General features: G+C 39.0%; 1 protein-coding gene across 1 annotated transcript in view; it reads left to right on the top strand.

Moving 5' to 3' along the window:
* The window catches only part of NBAS (NBAS subunit of NRZ tethering complex), a 347,509-nt gene that overhangs the window by 150,446 nt on the left and 180,068 nt on the right, over positions 1-16,995 (top strand). The window contains exons 33-35 of the mRNA XM_074947616.1: positions 3,106-3,219; positions 6,001-6,158; positions 8,566-8,667. Coding sequence (XP_074803717.1) covers positions 3,106-3,219; positions 6,001-6,158; positions 8,566-8,667 — 374 coding nt within the window. The remainder of the gene's footprint in view (positions 1-3,105; positions 3,220-6,000; positions 6,159-8,565; positions 8,668-16,995) is intronic.

Below are 16,995 nucleotides of genomic sequence, written 5' to 3' on the forward strand. Positions count from 1 at the left end.
CTGCCTGAAATGGAGATGTTTTCTTTATATTTCTTAAGCGCTGGTAGTTTTCTTCCTTACCACGACATGTCTGTCTGTCATTGTGACAATTTGCCTTGAGATAAGATGAGATGCATGACATCCTTTAAGGATTCTGTAAATGCTTCTCAGTGGATTGACCCTCAGTAGTCATGAAGTCAGAGCATACAAGTCCTTATGCTAGGGAGTAGTCCTGAGGAGGTTTGTAAACTCATGCTGTTTATACAGGCTGTGCTATAGAAATAATAAGTAATAAAACATTTCCAGTTCCTGAATTTTAAATGTCTTTTCTATTCAATCTGCTGGATGTCAAACAATACTAACAGATAGGAATCATAAAGTAAAATAAGATACTCATTTTATGATGGCATTTATCTTACCAACAGTTTTAAAGAAAAATCTGGAATGTCTCATGTCAATATCACAAGGGATGGGGGACTGTGGAGCTAGATGTTTAAAGCTGCTTCATTTCTTTAAGACTTAATCTTAACTCCCAAATCAGGAACTGTGAAGCAGTGGCAGTGAGTTTCTAGGTCTAAATGGAAGAATAAGAGAAGATACTAGAAATCCTGCAGGGGGTAGGATTTTAATTGGCTTCCTTGAGTCAACAAAAGCCACATGAAAAACGTTCTAGCTGTGCATTGCTGGGGATTTGCTAGTCATGTTGGAGTTGTAATCCTTTGATATAACGGTGTGCATCAAGATAATGGGAGTTTAAATAGGAGGCACATTGATATAGGGTACTAACTATTGTAAGAGAATAGAGAGAGGTTGATGATAATGTACATTTGCACTCTTGTAAAACACGCAGACGGAGAGCCTATTGCTTGAAAATAAATTAGCCAACCATCCCCTCCCCTCCCCCGCCCCCCCGAAAAAACCCTCTAAGCCATAAGACCACTCAAGATCAATTAAGAAAAGAACAGCTTCGATTGTGTCCCTACTGATTTTAGATACCAATAAATTGCAGTTGATTATTGGTCACGGTGATTTCTGAATAACAGCAAAGATCCATTTACTGCACTTTTGTTACCCCTTCCTTGTGTCTGATGCTGACACACAAATCTCCCAATATAAGTATAATACATTAGAAAGCTGCCAAGGGTATGGGGAAGGCACTGGATTCCTGGCAGGTGTCTAGGAACATTTCACCTCTAAGACACTGGTTCAAATTTATCCTAGGTAAAAAATGACTAAAAGTTGTTTCCATTTAATTGCTGGGCAGTGGCCTGGATGAGAGGAGTTTCATAGCAGTCCGCTCCCAGTGGGCAAAAGTTCACATCACAAAAAACATGGTGGTGACTAATTGGTAACACTGTATAGCAGTCTGTCTTAGTGGAGAGGCTAAGGGATGAATGAGTATGGAGGTCAAGCTACCCTCCAGACCCCAGAGGTGGTCCCTCTGCATCCGGAGCCAGAGGCATCTTGGTTGGACAGCTCTGTAAATAGAGTTAGAGTTTTTTGCCAGAAGGGACCACCAGATCATCTGGTCTGACCTCCTGTCTATCATAGGCCACCAACCCTACCTCCCATCTATGCACTAAAATTATTGTTTTACTGTTTCTTCAGGGTTGTCAGTCTAGCATAATCAGTACATTTATCTTTATGGGCGTGATTAAAAGTAAATAAAAAAGATTAGACAAGCAATGTGGTTTACCTCTGTTGTTGGAGCCACAGAGTGGAGGGGAAAAAATAACCATGGACTTCTTAGTTGTTTTTATAGTCTTAAGTCTACAAGTTAGATAAATTTAACTTTTTAAAATATTTGAAGTTGAATTACTCCAGGACAGGTATGTTAATGTAGTGTCTCATAATCTGACCTCCTTTCAGATAGCTGCATCAGCACTGCATCCTTAAAATCTTCTGATAGCTGGTGAGAAGAAGTAAAGATTGACTTGCATTGAAAGAAGCCCTTTTTTTTTCTGATCAGTCCATCCCTGTAGATCTTGCATACGTTTAAAATATATAGATCTAGATCTTACTCGTGTGTGAGACTGACTGCACTTTCATATACAGTTATGGACATATGCTGTGTTCATTACAACTTGCCAAGCGAGGTGAGAAATAGAGGGACAAAAAAAATAGTGGAAGGAGGGAAGATTATATGCATGGAATATAACTGTGGTTTGGAAACGAGATTAGGACTCCTCATATTCCTGATTTCCTTTCCTTTTCATGCTCACCTAGAACATAGAGGCAATTTTTTACCAGAACATTTGCATGTGGAATGGGTTTTATCTCCAGGACAAGATTTTATAGACACATTGCTTTCCCTCCTTCCCCCCCAAAGTCAAATTCTGTTAATCCTGCACTGTCCATGTTTTATTTTACATTTATCGGGTTGCACGGGAACATGCACAGTCATCTCTTGTTGCCTAGGGGTGAACAATTGAACAAACTGCTGGACCCAAAGACTTCGGTGAAAAGTTAAACCTGTGCAAGTCGTTAATGGAGAGCAAGAGTTCAGTGACAACACTGCAACCAATTAGAAGTCCAGGCCATAAAGAATGAATTAGAGGTTTTATTCCTTTTGGAGTCATAAGGGATCCTACAGGTGTTAACATTAAAATGATACAGAGAAAAATCAGTCATGCTGTATTGGACACACAGATATAGGCCCTAACATACCTAAAAATTAACATGGAGGCACATAGCAGCTCCCTTTGAAAATAAATGCATATTTAGAGACCTACTTGGTGATTTAAAGAGCCTAATTTTAAGCCCCCATTTTTGAAGACCTTTTGTAACGCATACAATGGCAATTAACTAGACAGTATTTATTTTTTTCAACAAGTGTTTTCCACCTTGTGATGGAAATACATACTGATGTGAGTTCTTCTGGCAATATATGAATACATGGTTTGGGCACACAATTACCTGTTTCACTAATTAAATAAGTTATGTCTTGGTTTCATCAGGAAGAGGTAGATCTATATTGAATATTTGTAGCATCCAAACCATCAACAGCTTTGAAAGAGAGCCATTTTCATCCACAATATACAGAAACATTCTTGTGAAATACTGTGCTAATAATTGACTATTGACCTTTGAAATAATTGGTAACAACTTTTCTGACTCTTCTTACAGGAGATGACCAGACCGAGAGAAAAGGCCAGGTTTTGATCCTTTTAGTGGAACAAGCTCTCCATTTCCAGGACTACAAAGCTGCTAGTATGCACTGCCAAGAGCTTATAGCCACAGGTGAAGTTTACCACTTAAAAAAAAAAAAAAAAAGTCCTCTCCTGAATTTTCTGACATTATGTAAAATCTGTGACTCCAGACTGACTAACTTAATTAGTAGGTCAATCACATTTTGTTTGTAGAAATTAGAATATAGTTACTTAGAATACAGCAAGTGTAGAATACTATGTTGCTTACATAAATGTTTTGTAGTCCATGTGATGTAAGCAACAGTGACCTCTGAAAGAACGCAGGTTTTCAGTTTGATTAATTCTGTGCGATCTGTCTGCGGGAATTATATATTTTAGTTCAGATATCCTTTATTTTCATCGCAGTGTCTCATAAGTCTGTCCCAGGAGGGATTTAGTTTTAATTGTTTCCACAGTGGTTTATTTCCAAATTGTTCGTGTGGAGGGAGGAGAGAAGAAATTGTTTTTCATTTATCTCATGTGAATCCCCATGTGTGATAAAGTTGAAAACTTGTTCATTAATGAATATTCATTGAAATACTATTAAAATCCAAAGACCCCTATAGATCCTAGTGGTAAATGCATTAATTTCCATTTTGTGAAGACCTTCTGGACCCATTCATTCTTTAATCCTTTTCTATGTAAATTCTCCGTCAAAACATGAGCACATTACTTCATGAAGCTGTGCTAGTATCTGGTTTCAACCTAAAAAAGTTAAATTAATTTAGAAACTTCACGGTGTAATGAAAGATCTATTTATCATATCAAGTGATTGGTTGACTTGTAGAAGTAATTAAATAGTGAGGAATGCAGTTATTAGTTATACAGTTGCTCAGGGGTCCTGTTGTATTACTCTGAGAATGTTAGGGACTATATTCATAAGGGGAACTTAAGTGTTGCAATGCTCAGCGTTGCAACACCTAACTTTTAGGCATCTGGCTGTCTTGTGGAATTCACAGCCCCAAGTTAGGCACCCAGGCTCCTTATACAATGTGTGGGTAGAGTTAGGCACTTAAAAAAAGGATTCACAGAAGCCAGCACACTAACAGGGAGCCAACCTCCACCCTTAATTTAGTGGAGTTAGGTGCTGAACTCCAGGCTGGAGGCTAGTGCTTCCCTCTGCTCAGGATTCATAGTTGTGAACTTAACTAATTTTAAGTAAAGTGTGTGTTTGGTGATGGGGGAGGTTGACACGTCCCCATAATCCCTCCTACAATGCAAAAAGTGGATCCCAGTTATATGTGCTGTTTGTACATATTTGCAAACATTTAAACAATGTTCTATGTTTCCCATATGATCTGGGGTAACTAGACTCTCAGCCACTGGAAGTGATTGTGTGCACTTTGGAGAAGTGTGGTTCCTGTTCTGGTTCTACCACCCACATCCCATCCATCCAGAGGATAGCTAGTAGAAATGATGGGGCTTCACATTTCTCTTTGTCTGCCCAATCCTATTTTAATTCTTGCAAGTCTAATATGGTTTATGGGTGGGGGAAGGTATAAGTGGAGATCGGGGCATGGAATAACAGAAGATAATCTGCTCCTGTGCTTTTCCCCTCTGTCATAAATATAAAGGGAAGGGTAAACCCTTTAAAATCCCTCCTGGCCAGAGGAAAAATCCTCTCACCTGTAAAGGGTTAAGAAGCTAAAGGTAACCTCACTGGCACCTGACCAAAATGACCAATGAGGAGACAAGATACTTTCAAAAGCTGGGAGGAGGGAGAGAAACAAAGGGTCTGTGTCTGTCTATATGCTGCTTTTGCCGGGGATAGACCAGGAATGGAGTCTTAGAACTTTTAATAAGTAATCTAGCTAGGTACGTGTTAGATTATGATTTCTTTAAATGGCTGAGAAAAGAATTGTGCTGAATAGAATGACTATTTCTGTCTGTGTGTCTTTTTTGTAACTTAAGGTTTTGCCTAGAGGGATTCTCTATGTTTTGAATCTAATTACCCTGTAAGGTACCTACCATCCTGATTTTACAGGGGTGATTCCTTTACTTCTATTTACTTCTATTTCTATTAAAAGTCTTCTTGTAAGAAAACTGAACGCTTTTTCATTGTTCTCAGATCCAAGGGTTTGGGTCTGTGGTCACCTATGCAAATTGGTGAGGATTTTTACCAAACCTTTCCCAGGAAGTGGGGTGCAAGGGTTGGGAGGATTTTGGGGGGAAAGATGTGTCCAAACTACGTTTCCCAGTAAACCCAGTTAGAGTTTGGTGGTGGCAGTGGATATTTCAAGGACAAAAGATAAAATTAATTTGTACCTTGGGGAAGTTTTAACCTAAGCTGGTAAAAGTAAGCTTAGGAGGTTTTCATGCAGGTCCCCACATCTGTACCCCAGAGTTCAGAGTGGGGGAGGAACCTTGACACCCTCTATTCCCCCATGGCCCTAACACAGAAGAGTTAAATTATTTTATTTGAAAAGACAACACTGATCTTTTACAGCAGCAGATGTATTCTAAAAATGTTCAGTTTATTCTGAAGCAGTCTGGTCTGATTTTTCTTAACATGGTGTTACTAAGCACAAATACATATGTATGGACACACACACATGACCATGCACCATATTGGTACCTAGAGTATATATAATGTTAGGTAGCTGAATTCCAGGATTTTTTGCTTACTGCTAAGTGTCTCTCTCTCTTCCCCCACCCCCTCTCCTCTCATGAAATGTTGAGAATTTAACAAGAGAAGCTATACTCTTATCTGATTTGTGGATGATGATGTAACCTTTGGCCATTGGAAAAAGTTGATTTCTTTTCTCACCACCCCCCCAATTAAATTATTGATTTTATGTGACTTTGCTTGGCAATCTTTTTGTTCCCTTTGCAGGCTATTCTAAAAGTTGGGAGGTATGCAGCCAATTAGGGCAATCAGAAGGCTACCAAGACTTGGGTACTCGGCAGGAGCTCATGGCTTTTGCTCTGACACATTGCCCTCCAGGTGCTATAGAGTCACTGCTGGCAGCAAACAGTTCTTTGCAGACTCAGGTAGGATCCTTTTCTGTAAAATTTTCCTACATAAACTGTGAATACTTATTTTCTGAAATAAGAGGTAACTATTTTGTGTTTTTTTCCCCCAAGCTTCTGACAATGTGTCATCAATTTTCCGTATTTTTTCTACCTTACATTTTATATCTGAACAGTTAAATATTGCATTTATAATACATTTTCTATAATCAATAGATAACTATATCAAATAAGAATGCAGTTTCTTTTCTGTTATAACTAGTACTGGGTGGGTGCTATAGCCTCAGAGGTTTCTAAAATGCAGCAGTCTGGCATATTGTTGACAGAATACTCTGTTCCAATTCTGTAATCCATTTGATTGGGATGTACAAATGCTTAATTCTTTTCTATCAGTTCTTCTACTTTTATCAGGAGTTTGTGCATTGTACACAGCCTCATCTGTACACAGTCTCTTTAAATGTCCACTGCCTGTTCCAGTGTTTTCTGCAGGTTCTGCCAAACATAGGGTGAAATCCTGGCTCAATTGAAATAAATGACAAAATTCCCATTGACTTCAGTGAGGCCATGATTTCATCCATAATGGTTTTAATTATTTATAATGAGGACTTAAGTCCTGATCTTGCTATTATCTCTTCACAGGATCAGGGCCCTAAATATCAAATTCATTATGCATGTAAAATCTGTAACAATCAGATATCTCATTATATATATTTGAGAAGATTAGCATAAATGCTGTGGTGCAGTGGTTGAGTGAGTCAAAAAGTCGCATTTCCATTGAGGTTGACCCTAGTTTTGCCCATGTGCACAGAGTTTTTCTGAATTGTTACATAGAGGGTGCATTAGGGGAAATCGAATTTGTACTCTGAAAAGTAACTCTGTATAAATTATGTTGTATGGGTTCCATTTATTCATCTCTCCCCGTTCCATACTGCCCTGCAGTCAGCAGAAGGGCTTAAGCTTGATCTCCCTTGTTATAAAACCAGAGGGGAAGCCAGCGGGACATTTTCTGTGAGGGCTTAGAGACTCTGGAATTTGTTTCCCTCTGGAGTCTGAAATAATCCAAAATTGGTAACCTTCCAGGAACAGTGCAAAAATAGGGGTTGGATAGGGTTATTGGAGAGGGTTGTGGGTATGCTTCCCAAAATGATGAAAGGATGGAAAGAAGGTTTTTTGTAGGTGGCTGATTGGCTGGAAGAGTTTCTGTTTGATAATTTCTATGCTGCTGGATTTTTTTGAAATTATTATTATTATTATTTTATTTATTAATTGTGTTAAGGTTCAGAGAGCCTTGGATAAGTGTCATTTTATTATTGTAATCTAAATGAATTAAATACAGTAATTTATTAATAGGAATTCATATTGGGCTCCAAAGTCCCACTCACAATTGTGTTGGTACAGTACAATCACACAGGAAGGCATTGTATTTTCTCTTAAGAGCTAAGAAGCTAAAAAATAGGAAAAAAAACAAAAAAACCCAGGTACAATACAAAAGTAATGTGGTTAGGCTGATTACAAGCACATCTCATTTTTCTTTCTCAAAATTGTCTGTGTATTTGTCTTATTTATATTACAAGAACGTATTTTTAAGTGTTTTGGAGGGTGGCAGCACATGATTGAAATTGGGGAGTGGAAGTGATTGTTGCAGTAAGAGAAAAGTAGGTAAAAGAAAGGGTAGAAGCATGATGGGTAGAGGGAGAGTGTGTGCAGCTGAAGGGTGCAGAACGAAGGATCAGGGTAAAGGGGATCAGCAACTAATAGAAATACTGCAAATGATGGGTGAATGTGGAGGAAAGTTTGTCAGTAACTTCCATACTAAGGCAACTCACTTACACGCTTTCTTAACTTCATTACCATGGGTGGCCCCATTGATTAATGGGACTTGCCACAGAAGTAAAGAGAAGCATAGGTATAAGTATTTGCAGGATTGGGGCCTGAATATTTAGTCTGTAAGTAAAACAGTGCTATCCACCTGGCATTGGAACTTATTTCAAACCATTTTTAGATAATATACAAACCAGAAAATACTCCTATTCACTCTCCCATTATTGCAGTGGCTCTACATTACCAAGAGGGAAAAGCAGTAAAAACTTAACTTCTGTCAACACAGTGAATATAAGAGGAGATCTGCCAGTGAATATATGAGGTAGATCTGTCGAGTAAGAAGATGCCATTTTCATGTAGTTACTTTCTTGCAAAAAACAGGAGCAACAACAGTACTTCATGGAAAATGCGTATACAGTACTGAGAGAAGGTAGTTTTGTGTAGACATTTATATCAGTGGTTCAGCACGATGCCATGATTTTTTTTTTATTCTTCTGGAAGTTTTACCACCTGAGATTCTTGCTTTGTCACGACACTAGGCAGTTTGAATAATTGTGTATTATTAGTTTGCATGATAGCAGAAATAATGTATACCCCTTCTTTTCAGATTCTTTATCAAGCAGTGAATTACCAGTTACGCCCTTCAGAAGGAGGGGAGAATATAAATAGCTCAGTACCTTCTTCGCTGATCACTAAGGAGACTCCTCAGGTAAGTTTTCAAGTGAGACTGTAAAATGACCACCATTGCATTCTGTTTTATTCTGTATCATAAGGAGAAACAGATTTCAAAGATTTCACCTAGCACAGCGTAGCGAACTTGAGATATTTCTCCGCTTTAGGCTTTGTGCATAGCGCTATCAAATAACCTAAGGAAACAAACCAATAGATGGTTTTTTAATGAAGTTTTGTTGCTAATATATACTCCAAATGTGGTCTTGAACATCCTTGTCCAGTGGGGTCTCAGCACTGTAAACAAAATAATTGAGAGCATAAATAAATACAAAGGCAGGAGAAGTGGAAGACAAGACAAAAACCTAACCTAAAATAAAGGAATAATTATTAATGTTGATGATAGCCTTGCAGGATGGCATAGATCAACATTGGTAAATAAACTGAATAACATTTTAATTTAGCCTTTTTTCTGTCTGCATATTATTCACATATGGGCATTTTATCTTTTACAAATTCACAGTTGCTCAAACACTTTGTATGTACATACTTTCATAGCTGGTTTTTTTTTTTTTTTTTTGAGGCTTGAAGGCACCATTATGATCATCTGCTCTGACCTCATGCTTAATGCAGGCTGTAGAATTTCACCAAGCCATTCGTGTATTAAGCCCATAACATCTGATTGATGTAGTATATATCTTTCAGAAACACACACTTGATCTTCATTTAAAGACTTTTAGTGACAGAGAATCTGCTATGTTTTAGCTTATTTGTTTTTTGTAATCTGTTAGTTTTGACTGTTTGATTCATTGGTGTAGTTTGTCACCTAAATAACGTGACATTATTTTTTTTTCTAATTGGATAACTGAAGATTTCTAAACTGTAAGTACTTTTGGTGCAAATATTCAATACCTGCATCTGAGCAAAAATGCCTCATAATTGTGAGCTGAGAGTTAGAAGTTTGATTAATCTCCTTCTTTTGAAGGAATAGGTTTTTGCTAACTTGGATTTCATTTATTTCCTCTTACCTTTTCTGTTTCTTATAGTATATTGGTAATAGTCTTATTTTTAAAAAAAGTAAAGAGAAAAGTCTGTAGTTCAGATTCTACAGTCTAAGGCTTATTCAGGCAAAATCCAATTGATTTCAGAGATCATGTGTATGTGGATATGTATCAACTATATATTTGTTGGGGAGATCATGTGTGTGGGGGTTACCGTTGATTGCTAAAGCATATTAGATAGGGTTGCCAGGTGTCTGGTTTTCAACTGGAATGCCTGGAATGAAAAGGGACCCTGGTGGCTCCGGTCAGCACTGCTGACCAGGTTGCTAAAAGTCCGGTTGGCTCCTAGGCATAGGGGCAGCCAAGGGGCTCCATGTGCTGCCCCTGCCCCAAGCGCTGGCTCCGCAGCTCCCATTGCCTGGGAACCATGGTCAATGGGAGCTGCGGGGGCGATGCCTGCGGATGAGGGAGCATGTGGAGCCCCCTGGCCGCACCTCTGCATAGGAGCCGGAGGGGGGACATTCTTCCGGGAACTGCCTGAGGTAAGCCCCAACTTGGAGCTCTGTCCTGCACCCCAAACCCCTCATCCTCGGCCCCACATCGGAGCCTTCATCCCTCCCACACTCCAAACCCCTCATTTCTGGCCCCACCCCGGAGCCCACACCGCCAGCTGGAGCCCTCATCCCCTCCTTCACCTCAACCCCCTGCCCCAGCCCAGTGAAAATGAATGATGGTGGGGGAGAGTGAGTGACTCAGGGAGGGGATGGAGTGAGCAGGGGTGAGGCCTTGAAGAAAGGGCAGGATAGGGGCGGGGTAAGGGTGTTCGGTTTTCTGCAATATGAAAGTTGGCAACCCTAATATTAGCTAATACTATTTGTTTTAACTAATATTATATGGATAAAGCTGATAAAACTAGTACTAGATGGGCATAGCTCCCTCATCACATCATGTTTCACGCTCTCTAGTAAAAGATTTTTCACTTGTTTTGCTAATTTTAACTTTTTATCCTCCCACAGTGAATTGAAATGAGGAGGTCTAGGGTGTGCTGGGATGACATAGGTGGGAACATAACCATTTGGCTCGTCTGCAAACCCCAATGTTTAGACATTTTAAAATAGGACTATACAAAGCATTAAAATAAATACTGTAGGGAACAATCCTTCACTGGCACGAGCTGGACTAGATCACCTAATTGGCCTAGTCAGTCTTCAGCTCATGTAATTCTTTGAAGAGCTATGTTCAGAAAGGGAAAGGAATTCCTCCGTAATGATTACTTCTTGCTTATTAAGCTCCTTTTCCCCTTCGCACTCTTGTTGTATGCTGTAATTACCTCAATGACTAATCTAGTGGTGCTCAAAGAAAAAAATCTCAATGCGCAAATTAGGACCTTGATCCATGAAGAATATTTCAGAATATTATAGATAACATTATTAGATTAAAGTATAGTGCTTAGCCACATGATGTTGTGTTATGTTTTAACCAGGAGAAATAATAACCACAATAAATTATGCCTCATAAATGAGGGCTGACTTTATACTTAATCGGCTTAATACTTAAAACCTGCATTACATCTGCTGTAAAGATAATGATTTTATTTATATATTTAAGTAATGTGAAAATGTAATTACTGTGCAGTAGCACTTTAGCACAAGAGAAGCTTGCAGTTTAAAGAATATTGGTGTTGTCCTTGGAAACAAGGTGTTTATTGATAAATTGCAGAGGATGCATAATTTGCAAACATCCTTCTGTAAAAATTACATATCTGCTTTTTATATAAATTCTGTTTAAAGAACTCAAAGTTTCTACTAGCTGCAGTTTAGTATTCTCTTTTACTCGAGTTAGTTATGCAACTTAGCCTATGCTTTAACCTGAAAATCAATTTAGATTTGAAAAATTTGCTACACCTGAAGTCTCATATTAAAAACCACACTTATTAGTTTGTGACATGCATTGTACTTATCCTTTTACTGAGCATCAAATACCTTTCAAGTGAGCTACAAATGTATGCATTATGTTTAATGAAAGGCTCATCTAATTGAACATATTTAATGAGGAATTTGTATATGTAGGGCCTGAGCAGTGATAGCCTACGTTCTCAGTGATTTAGGTGGAAGTCAGAATTACAATTTTTCTGTACATGGAAATGCTTACTTTGAGATAGTGTCACTAGTTAAGGCAATGAAGGGCAAATTCTCACCTCACTTATACCTATGCAGATTCAGAGTTCAGTCCATTGGAGAATCTAGTTCTGAATCACATGACTTAGCAAATGTCTGTTGTAAGTAACTTCTAAGAGAAATATCATAAATTCTGGGATCTGAACGCCAGTATTTTTTAGCTGATTAAAAAGTTACAGGAATGTGTACTGTGTAAGATCCGTGTAGAAGTATGCCCAGCATTTTTTGGAAGAATTAATGGTTTAGCTCATTGTATATCGCAGAACCTGTGAGAGAGAGATGTTTTTTTAATGTGTCTATAAGCTCAGAACTAGCAAGTAATCAGACATGTCGTTTCATCACTGCTGATTGGCTGGGAACAAGTGGGAGCTAGGCCTGAGACACTACAGGCTAGATCCACAAAGGGAGTTAGGTGCCTAATTGCCACTTTTGGCACCTAAGACCAACATTTAGGTACCACTAATATCCTCAAAATCCCCACTCAGCTGCTGACTAACTGCATAGGTACCTAAATTCCCTTGGGCATAAATTTCTGCCAGTCAGCATGTGAAAAATGGCCTGAGTCCTGTCAGCACTAAGCTGCTCGATGCCTAAGCCCCAGTGGGATTCTCAAACTAGATGTGCCCCTGCCTGTTCACCTTCGGGGCCCAAAGCAATAGGATGCTCAGAGCACACCTAACCCATGGAGATGACCAGATCGGGAATTTGGCTGGCTGAGTGTGCGTGGGGGGGCACTGTGTGTTCCCATGCCCAATAGTCTGGTGGCTAGAGCCTGGGATATGGGATATGGAAGACCCAAGTTCAAGTCCCTTCTGCAAGTAAGGCAGAACAGGAATTTCAAAAAGTGGTTAGTGCCCTAACAACTGTGATGTTGGCTACAGTGGGGTGGGGTAGGTTTCTCTCTGTTCTTTTTGTGAGACCAGGCTGACCTTGGTTAGGTACTTATGTACAGGCCAGGGGTTCATGGTTGTGAATCATGAGTGCATGGGTGCACATTCCTCTGGTCTATAAATTCTGGAAGGTAGACACTTCATCTTGATTCACCAGTTGGTACACTATACAAATTGTTTGGTTAGGATAATAAACATTTCTTAAATAAAACAACTCTCTCATCCATCTAGGGTTATTTTTTTTGCAGAAAACTCCAAGGGCTAAGTGTGAAGTGAGACGTTCCGTGGAGAATTATTGTGTATTGCTATAAATGTGCTCATTAGGTAAATAAAACATGTTCCTGACTCAAAGAGCTTATAATCTAAGGCCAAATCTGTGTCATACTAACCATGATCACGTTCTATAGCACATGCTCAACATCCTACAGATTGGGTCTTTATCTAATCCATCTGTGGGTTTTCTGTAGCACACATGTCCATGCTTTCAAAGTGCAGCACTGGTTAACTCAATCTTTGTTCCAATATTCATAGTGGATGTCATAGAGGGCTCTAATAGGAAGTTCTGTTGGGGTACCTGTTTAGGGATAAAAATTCTTCCTGTTACAGAGAGGTTTATTTGAACAAAAAAAGTGGATCCTGCAGTATGTTCTAAAATGATTAGACTTTGATTCCAAATGGAACAACACAACTAACTAACTAAGGACAAAACAGATGAAGCTACAATTTAAAATATTCCGCAACCAAACTACGTTGACCTGGAATGCTTTATCTCTGGCTCTCACAAGCTTTGTCCTGGATTTAGTGAAGTGTATTGTTCCGGGGGAGGATTGGGGGCATCGTGGAGGTATCTGAAATCTGACTGGGTCATTTTGGTCATTAAAAATTGCTAGGGAAAGGTTTTTTTCCCCTCCTATAAAATTCAAATCTACACAATTTGCTTTAAGAAAAGGAGTACTTGTGGCACCTTAGAGACTAACAAATTTATTTGAGCATAAGCTTTCGTGAGCTACAGCTCACTTCATCAGATGCATTCAGTGGAAAATACAGTGGGGAGATTTATATACATACAGAACATGAAACAATGGGTGTTACCATACACACTGTAAGTCTGAGGGGTTGGAGCAAATACGGTTGTATCATAGAGCTTGGCTGTAGACAATGGATCATGTGGTGTGGTCTGGGTGAAAGCTGGAGGCATGTAGGTAGGAATAGCAGTCAGTAGGTTTCCGGTATAGGGTGGTGTTTATGTGACCATCGCTTATTAGCACAGTAGTGTCCAGGAAGTGGATCTCTTGTGTGGACTGGTCCAGTCTGAGGTTGATGGTGGGATGGAAATTGTTGAAATCATGATGGAATTCCTCAAGGGCTTCTTTTCCATGGGTCCAGATGATGAAGATGTCATCAATATAGCGCAAGTAGAGTAGGGGCGTTAGGGGACGAGAGCTGAGGAAGCGTTGTTCTAAGTCAGCCATAAAAATGTTGGCATACTGTGGGGCCATGTGGGTACCCATAGCAGTGCCGCTGATTTGAAGGTATACATTGTCCCCAAATGTGAAATAGTTATGGGTGAGGACAAAGTCACAAAGTTCAGCCACCAGGTTTGCCGTGACATTATTGGGGATACTGTTCCTGACGGCTTGTAGCCCATCTTTGTGTGGAATGTTGGTGTAGAGGGCTTCTACATACTTACAACTACAATACCCACCTGCTGAAGTGAAGAAACAGATTGACAGAGCCAGAAGAGTACCCAGAAGTCACCTACTACAAGACAGGCCCAACAAAGAAAATAACAGAATGCCACTAGCCATCACCTTCAGCCCCCCAACTAAAACCTCTCCAACGCATCATCAAGGATCTACAAATTATTCTGAAGGACGACCCATCGCTCTCACAGATCTTGGGAGACAGGCCAGTCCTTGCTTACAGACAGCCCCCCAACCTGAAGTAAATACTCACCAGCAACCACACCCCACACAACAGAACCACTAACCCAGGAACCTATCCTTGTAACAAAGCCCATTGCCAACTGTGTCCACATATCTATTCAGGGGACACCATCATAGGGCCTAATCACATCAGCCACACTATCAGAGGCTCGTTCACCTACACATCTACCAGTGTGATATGTGCCAGCAATGCCCCTCTGCCATGTACATTGGTCAGACTGGACAGTGTCTACGTAAAAGAATAAATGGACCCAAATCAGCCGTCAATAATTATAACATTCAAAAACCAGTCAGAGAACACTTTGATCTCTCTGGTCACTCGATTACAGACCTAAAAGTTGCAATTCTTCAACAAAAAAACTTCAAAACCAGACTCCAACGAGAGACTGCTGAATTGGAATTAATTTGCAAACTGGATACAATTAACTTAGGCTTGAATAAAGACTGGGATTGGATAGGTCATTACACAAAGTAAAACTATTTTCCCATGTTTATTCCCCACCCCACACCGCCCACTGTTCCTCAGACGTTCTTGTCAACTGCTGGAAATGGCCCACCTTGATTATCACTACAAAAGGTTTTCCCCTTCCCCACCGCTCTCCTGCTGGTAATAACTCATCTTAAGTGATCACTTTCATTACAGCATGTATGGTAACACCCATTGTTTCATGTTCTTTATGTATATAAATCTCCCCACTGTATTGTCCACTGAATGCATCCGATGAAGTGAGCTGTAGCTCACGAAAGCTTATGCTCAATAAATTTGTTAGTCTCTAAGGTGCCACAAGTACTCCTATTCTTTTTGCGAATACAGACTAACACGGCTGCTACTCTGAAACCTAACAGTTTGCTTTGACTGCTATTGGTAGCTATATATTTAAGTTTGTTAAATGGTAAATTATTTTTAAAACAGTGAGTAGTTTGATGCGCTGGGTTGTAAAGCTGTCTATAAATTCAAAGTATTAGTTTCAAAATTATTTTCTCTAAAATATATATTAAAATATGACTTACCAAAGTCAGTAGGGCAAACTAGGAATTTAAACTAAGGTCTCCCAATAATCTGCTCAGAATGCTAGACTATGCTTCTGGTATCTTCAATAATTACCCTCATAAGTGCCCCAGTTCAGGAAAACGTTTAAGAACATGCTTATGTCCATTCCTGTTCAGCCAATCACTTAAACATATGAATTCAGTGTGGATTTAGGCACATGCTTAAGGCCTTAGCTGAATAAGCATCGTCTTCTGAATTGGGCCAGGATTATTTTTCTAGGGCACAGTCTTTATTTTTGTTGTTTTAAAACTTTCACTTTCTGATGGCCCATATATTTTCACACAGTTTTAAAAAAAAAGTATTTAGTTTAAATTTAGTTGAAAAGTTGGTTAGTAATTTCTTGCTCTTATTTTCCTAGAAACTTGCATTAAATGGTCAGGTTTCATGACGCATTCTCTTGAAAATAGTATAATGCCTTACAAAAGAAGAAACTAATTTTCTGTTATTTTTTTAAAACTTTCAAAATAAGTACCAGGAGGTACTATTTTTATTTAAACAGAATCTAAATAAATCCTGTTGCCATTTATTTTTCAGGAAGAGTAAAGATTCTGGCATATTTCTCTCAGCATGCAGTCCCTTTCATCTGGTCAAGTGGGAATTGAAATTTCCAATTGATTGTTCAGAGGTTGGCAGGAGGTCCTCTCTTTAGATCATCTTATTACTATTAATAATCAGGGAGTGCTCACATTTACAGGTGTTGTTGCAGGCAGACAGTTGTTGATGTCTTTTTAATGACAATGATAGATCTGGTGATTAAATGTCTTCCTTGTTTTTGTACATTTAAAAAAAAAAAATCAGTGTGGCAAGATTTCACCTAAGTCATTTTGGCCACCCTGTTTAGTGTGTAAAATTCTGTCTCAAGTTGTTGAACTGAAAACTGGTAGTTCATATCCTCCTGCCAGCATAACTGTAGAAAAGTGATTTTCTTTTGATAGGTTTAAATTCAGTATATTGTGTTGGGAAACTAACCATTATAACTTACTGGCTATTAAAACATCAACAATATGTATGTATATAAGTGTATTGTAAATATTACCCTACTGTACATTTGTGTGATTATCGTCAGTGGAATATAATTACATAATTTACAGCATAGTGAAATCTGTTTTATGTTTTAATATGTAAGCTGTATAAAACATGGAAAGAACAGGCACAGACCTCTTGGTAGTGTAACAATTAGTGACACATGAATCACTGCAGATGTATCAAATATTAATTTAAGCCCTTTATTTCAGGTAGGCCTGATCCAGTAACCCAAATTTGCAAAACGCAGACCCTAAATTTTGAAAAACCAGACTTGAAC

This window comes from Natator depressus, chromosome 3 (assembly GCF_965152275.1).
Source record: "Natator depressus isolate rNatDep1 chromosome 3, rNatDep2.hap1, whole genome shotgun sequence".
In the NCBI taxonomy this organism is placed as follows: Eukaryota; Metazoa; Chordata; order Testudines; family Cheloniidae; genus Natator; species Natator depressus.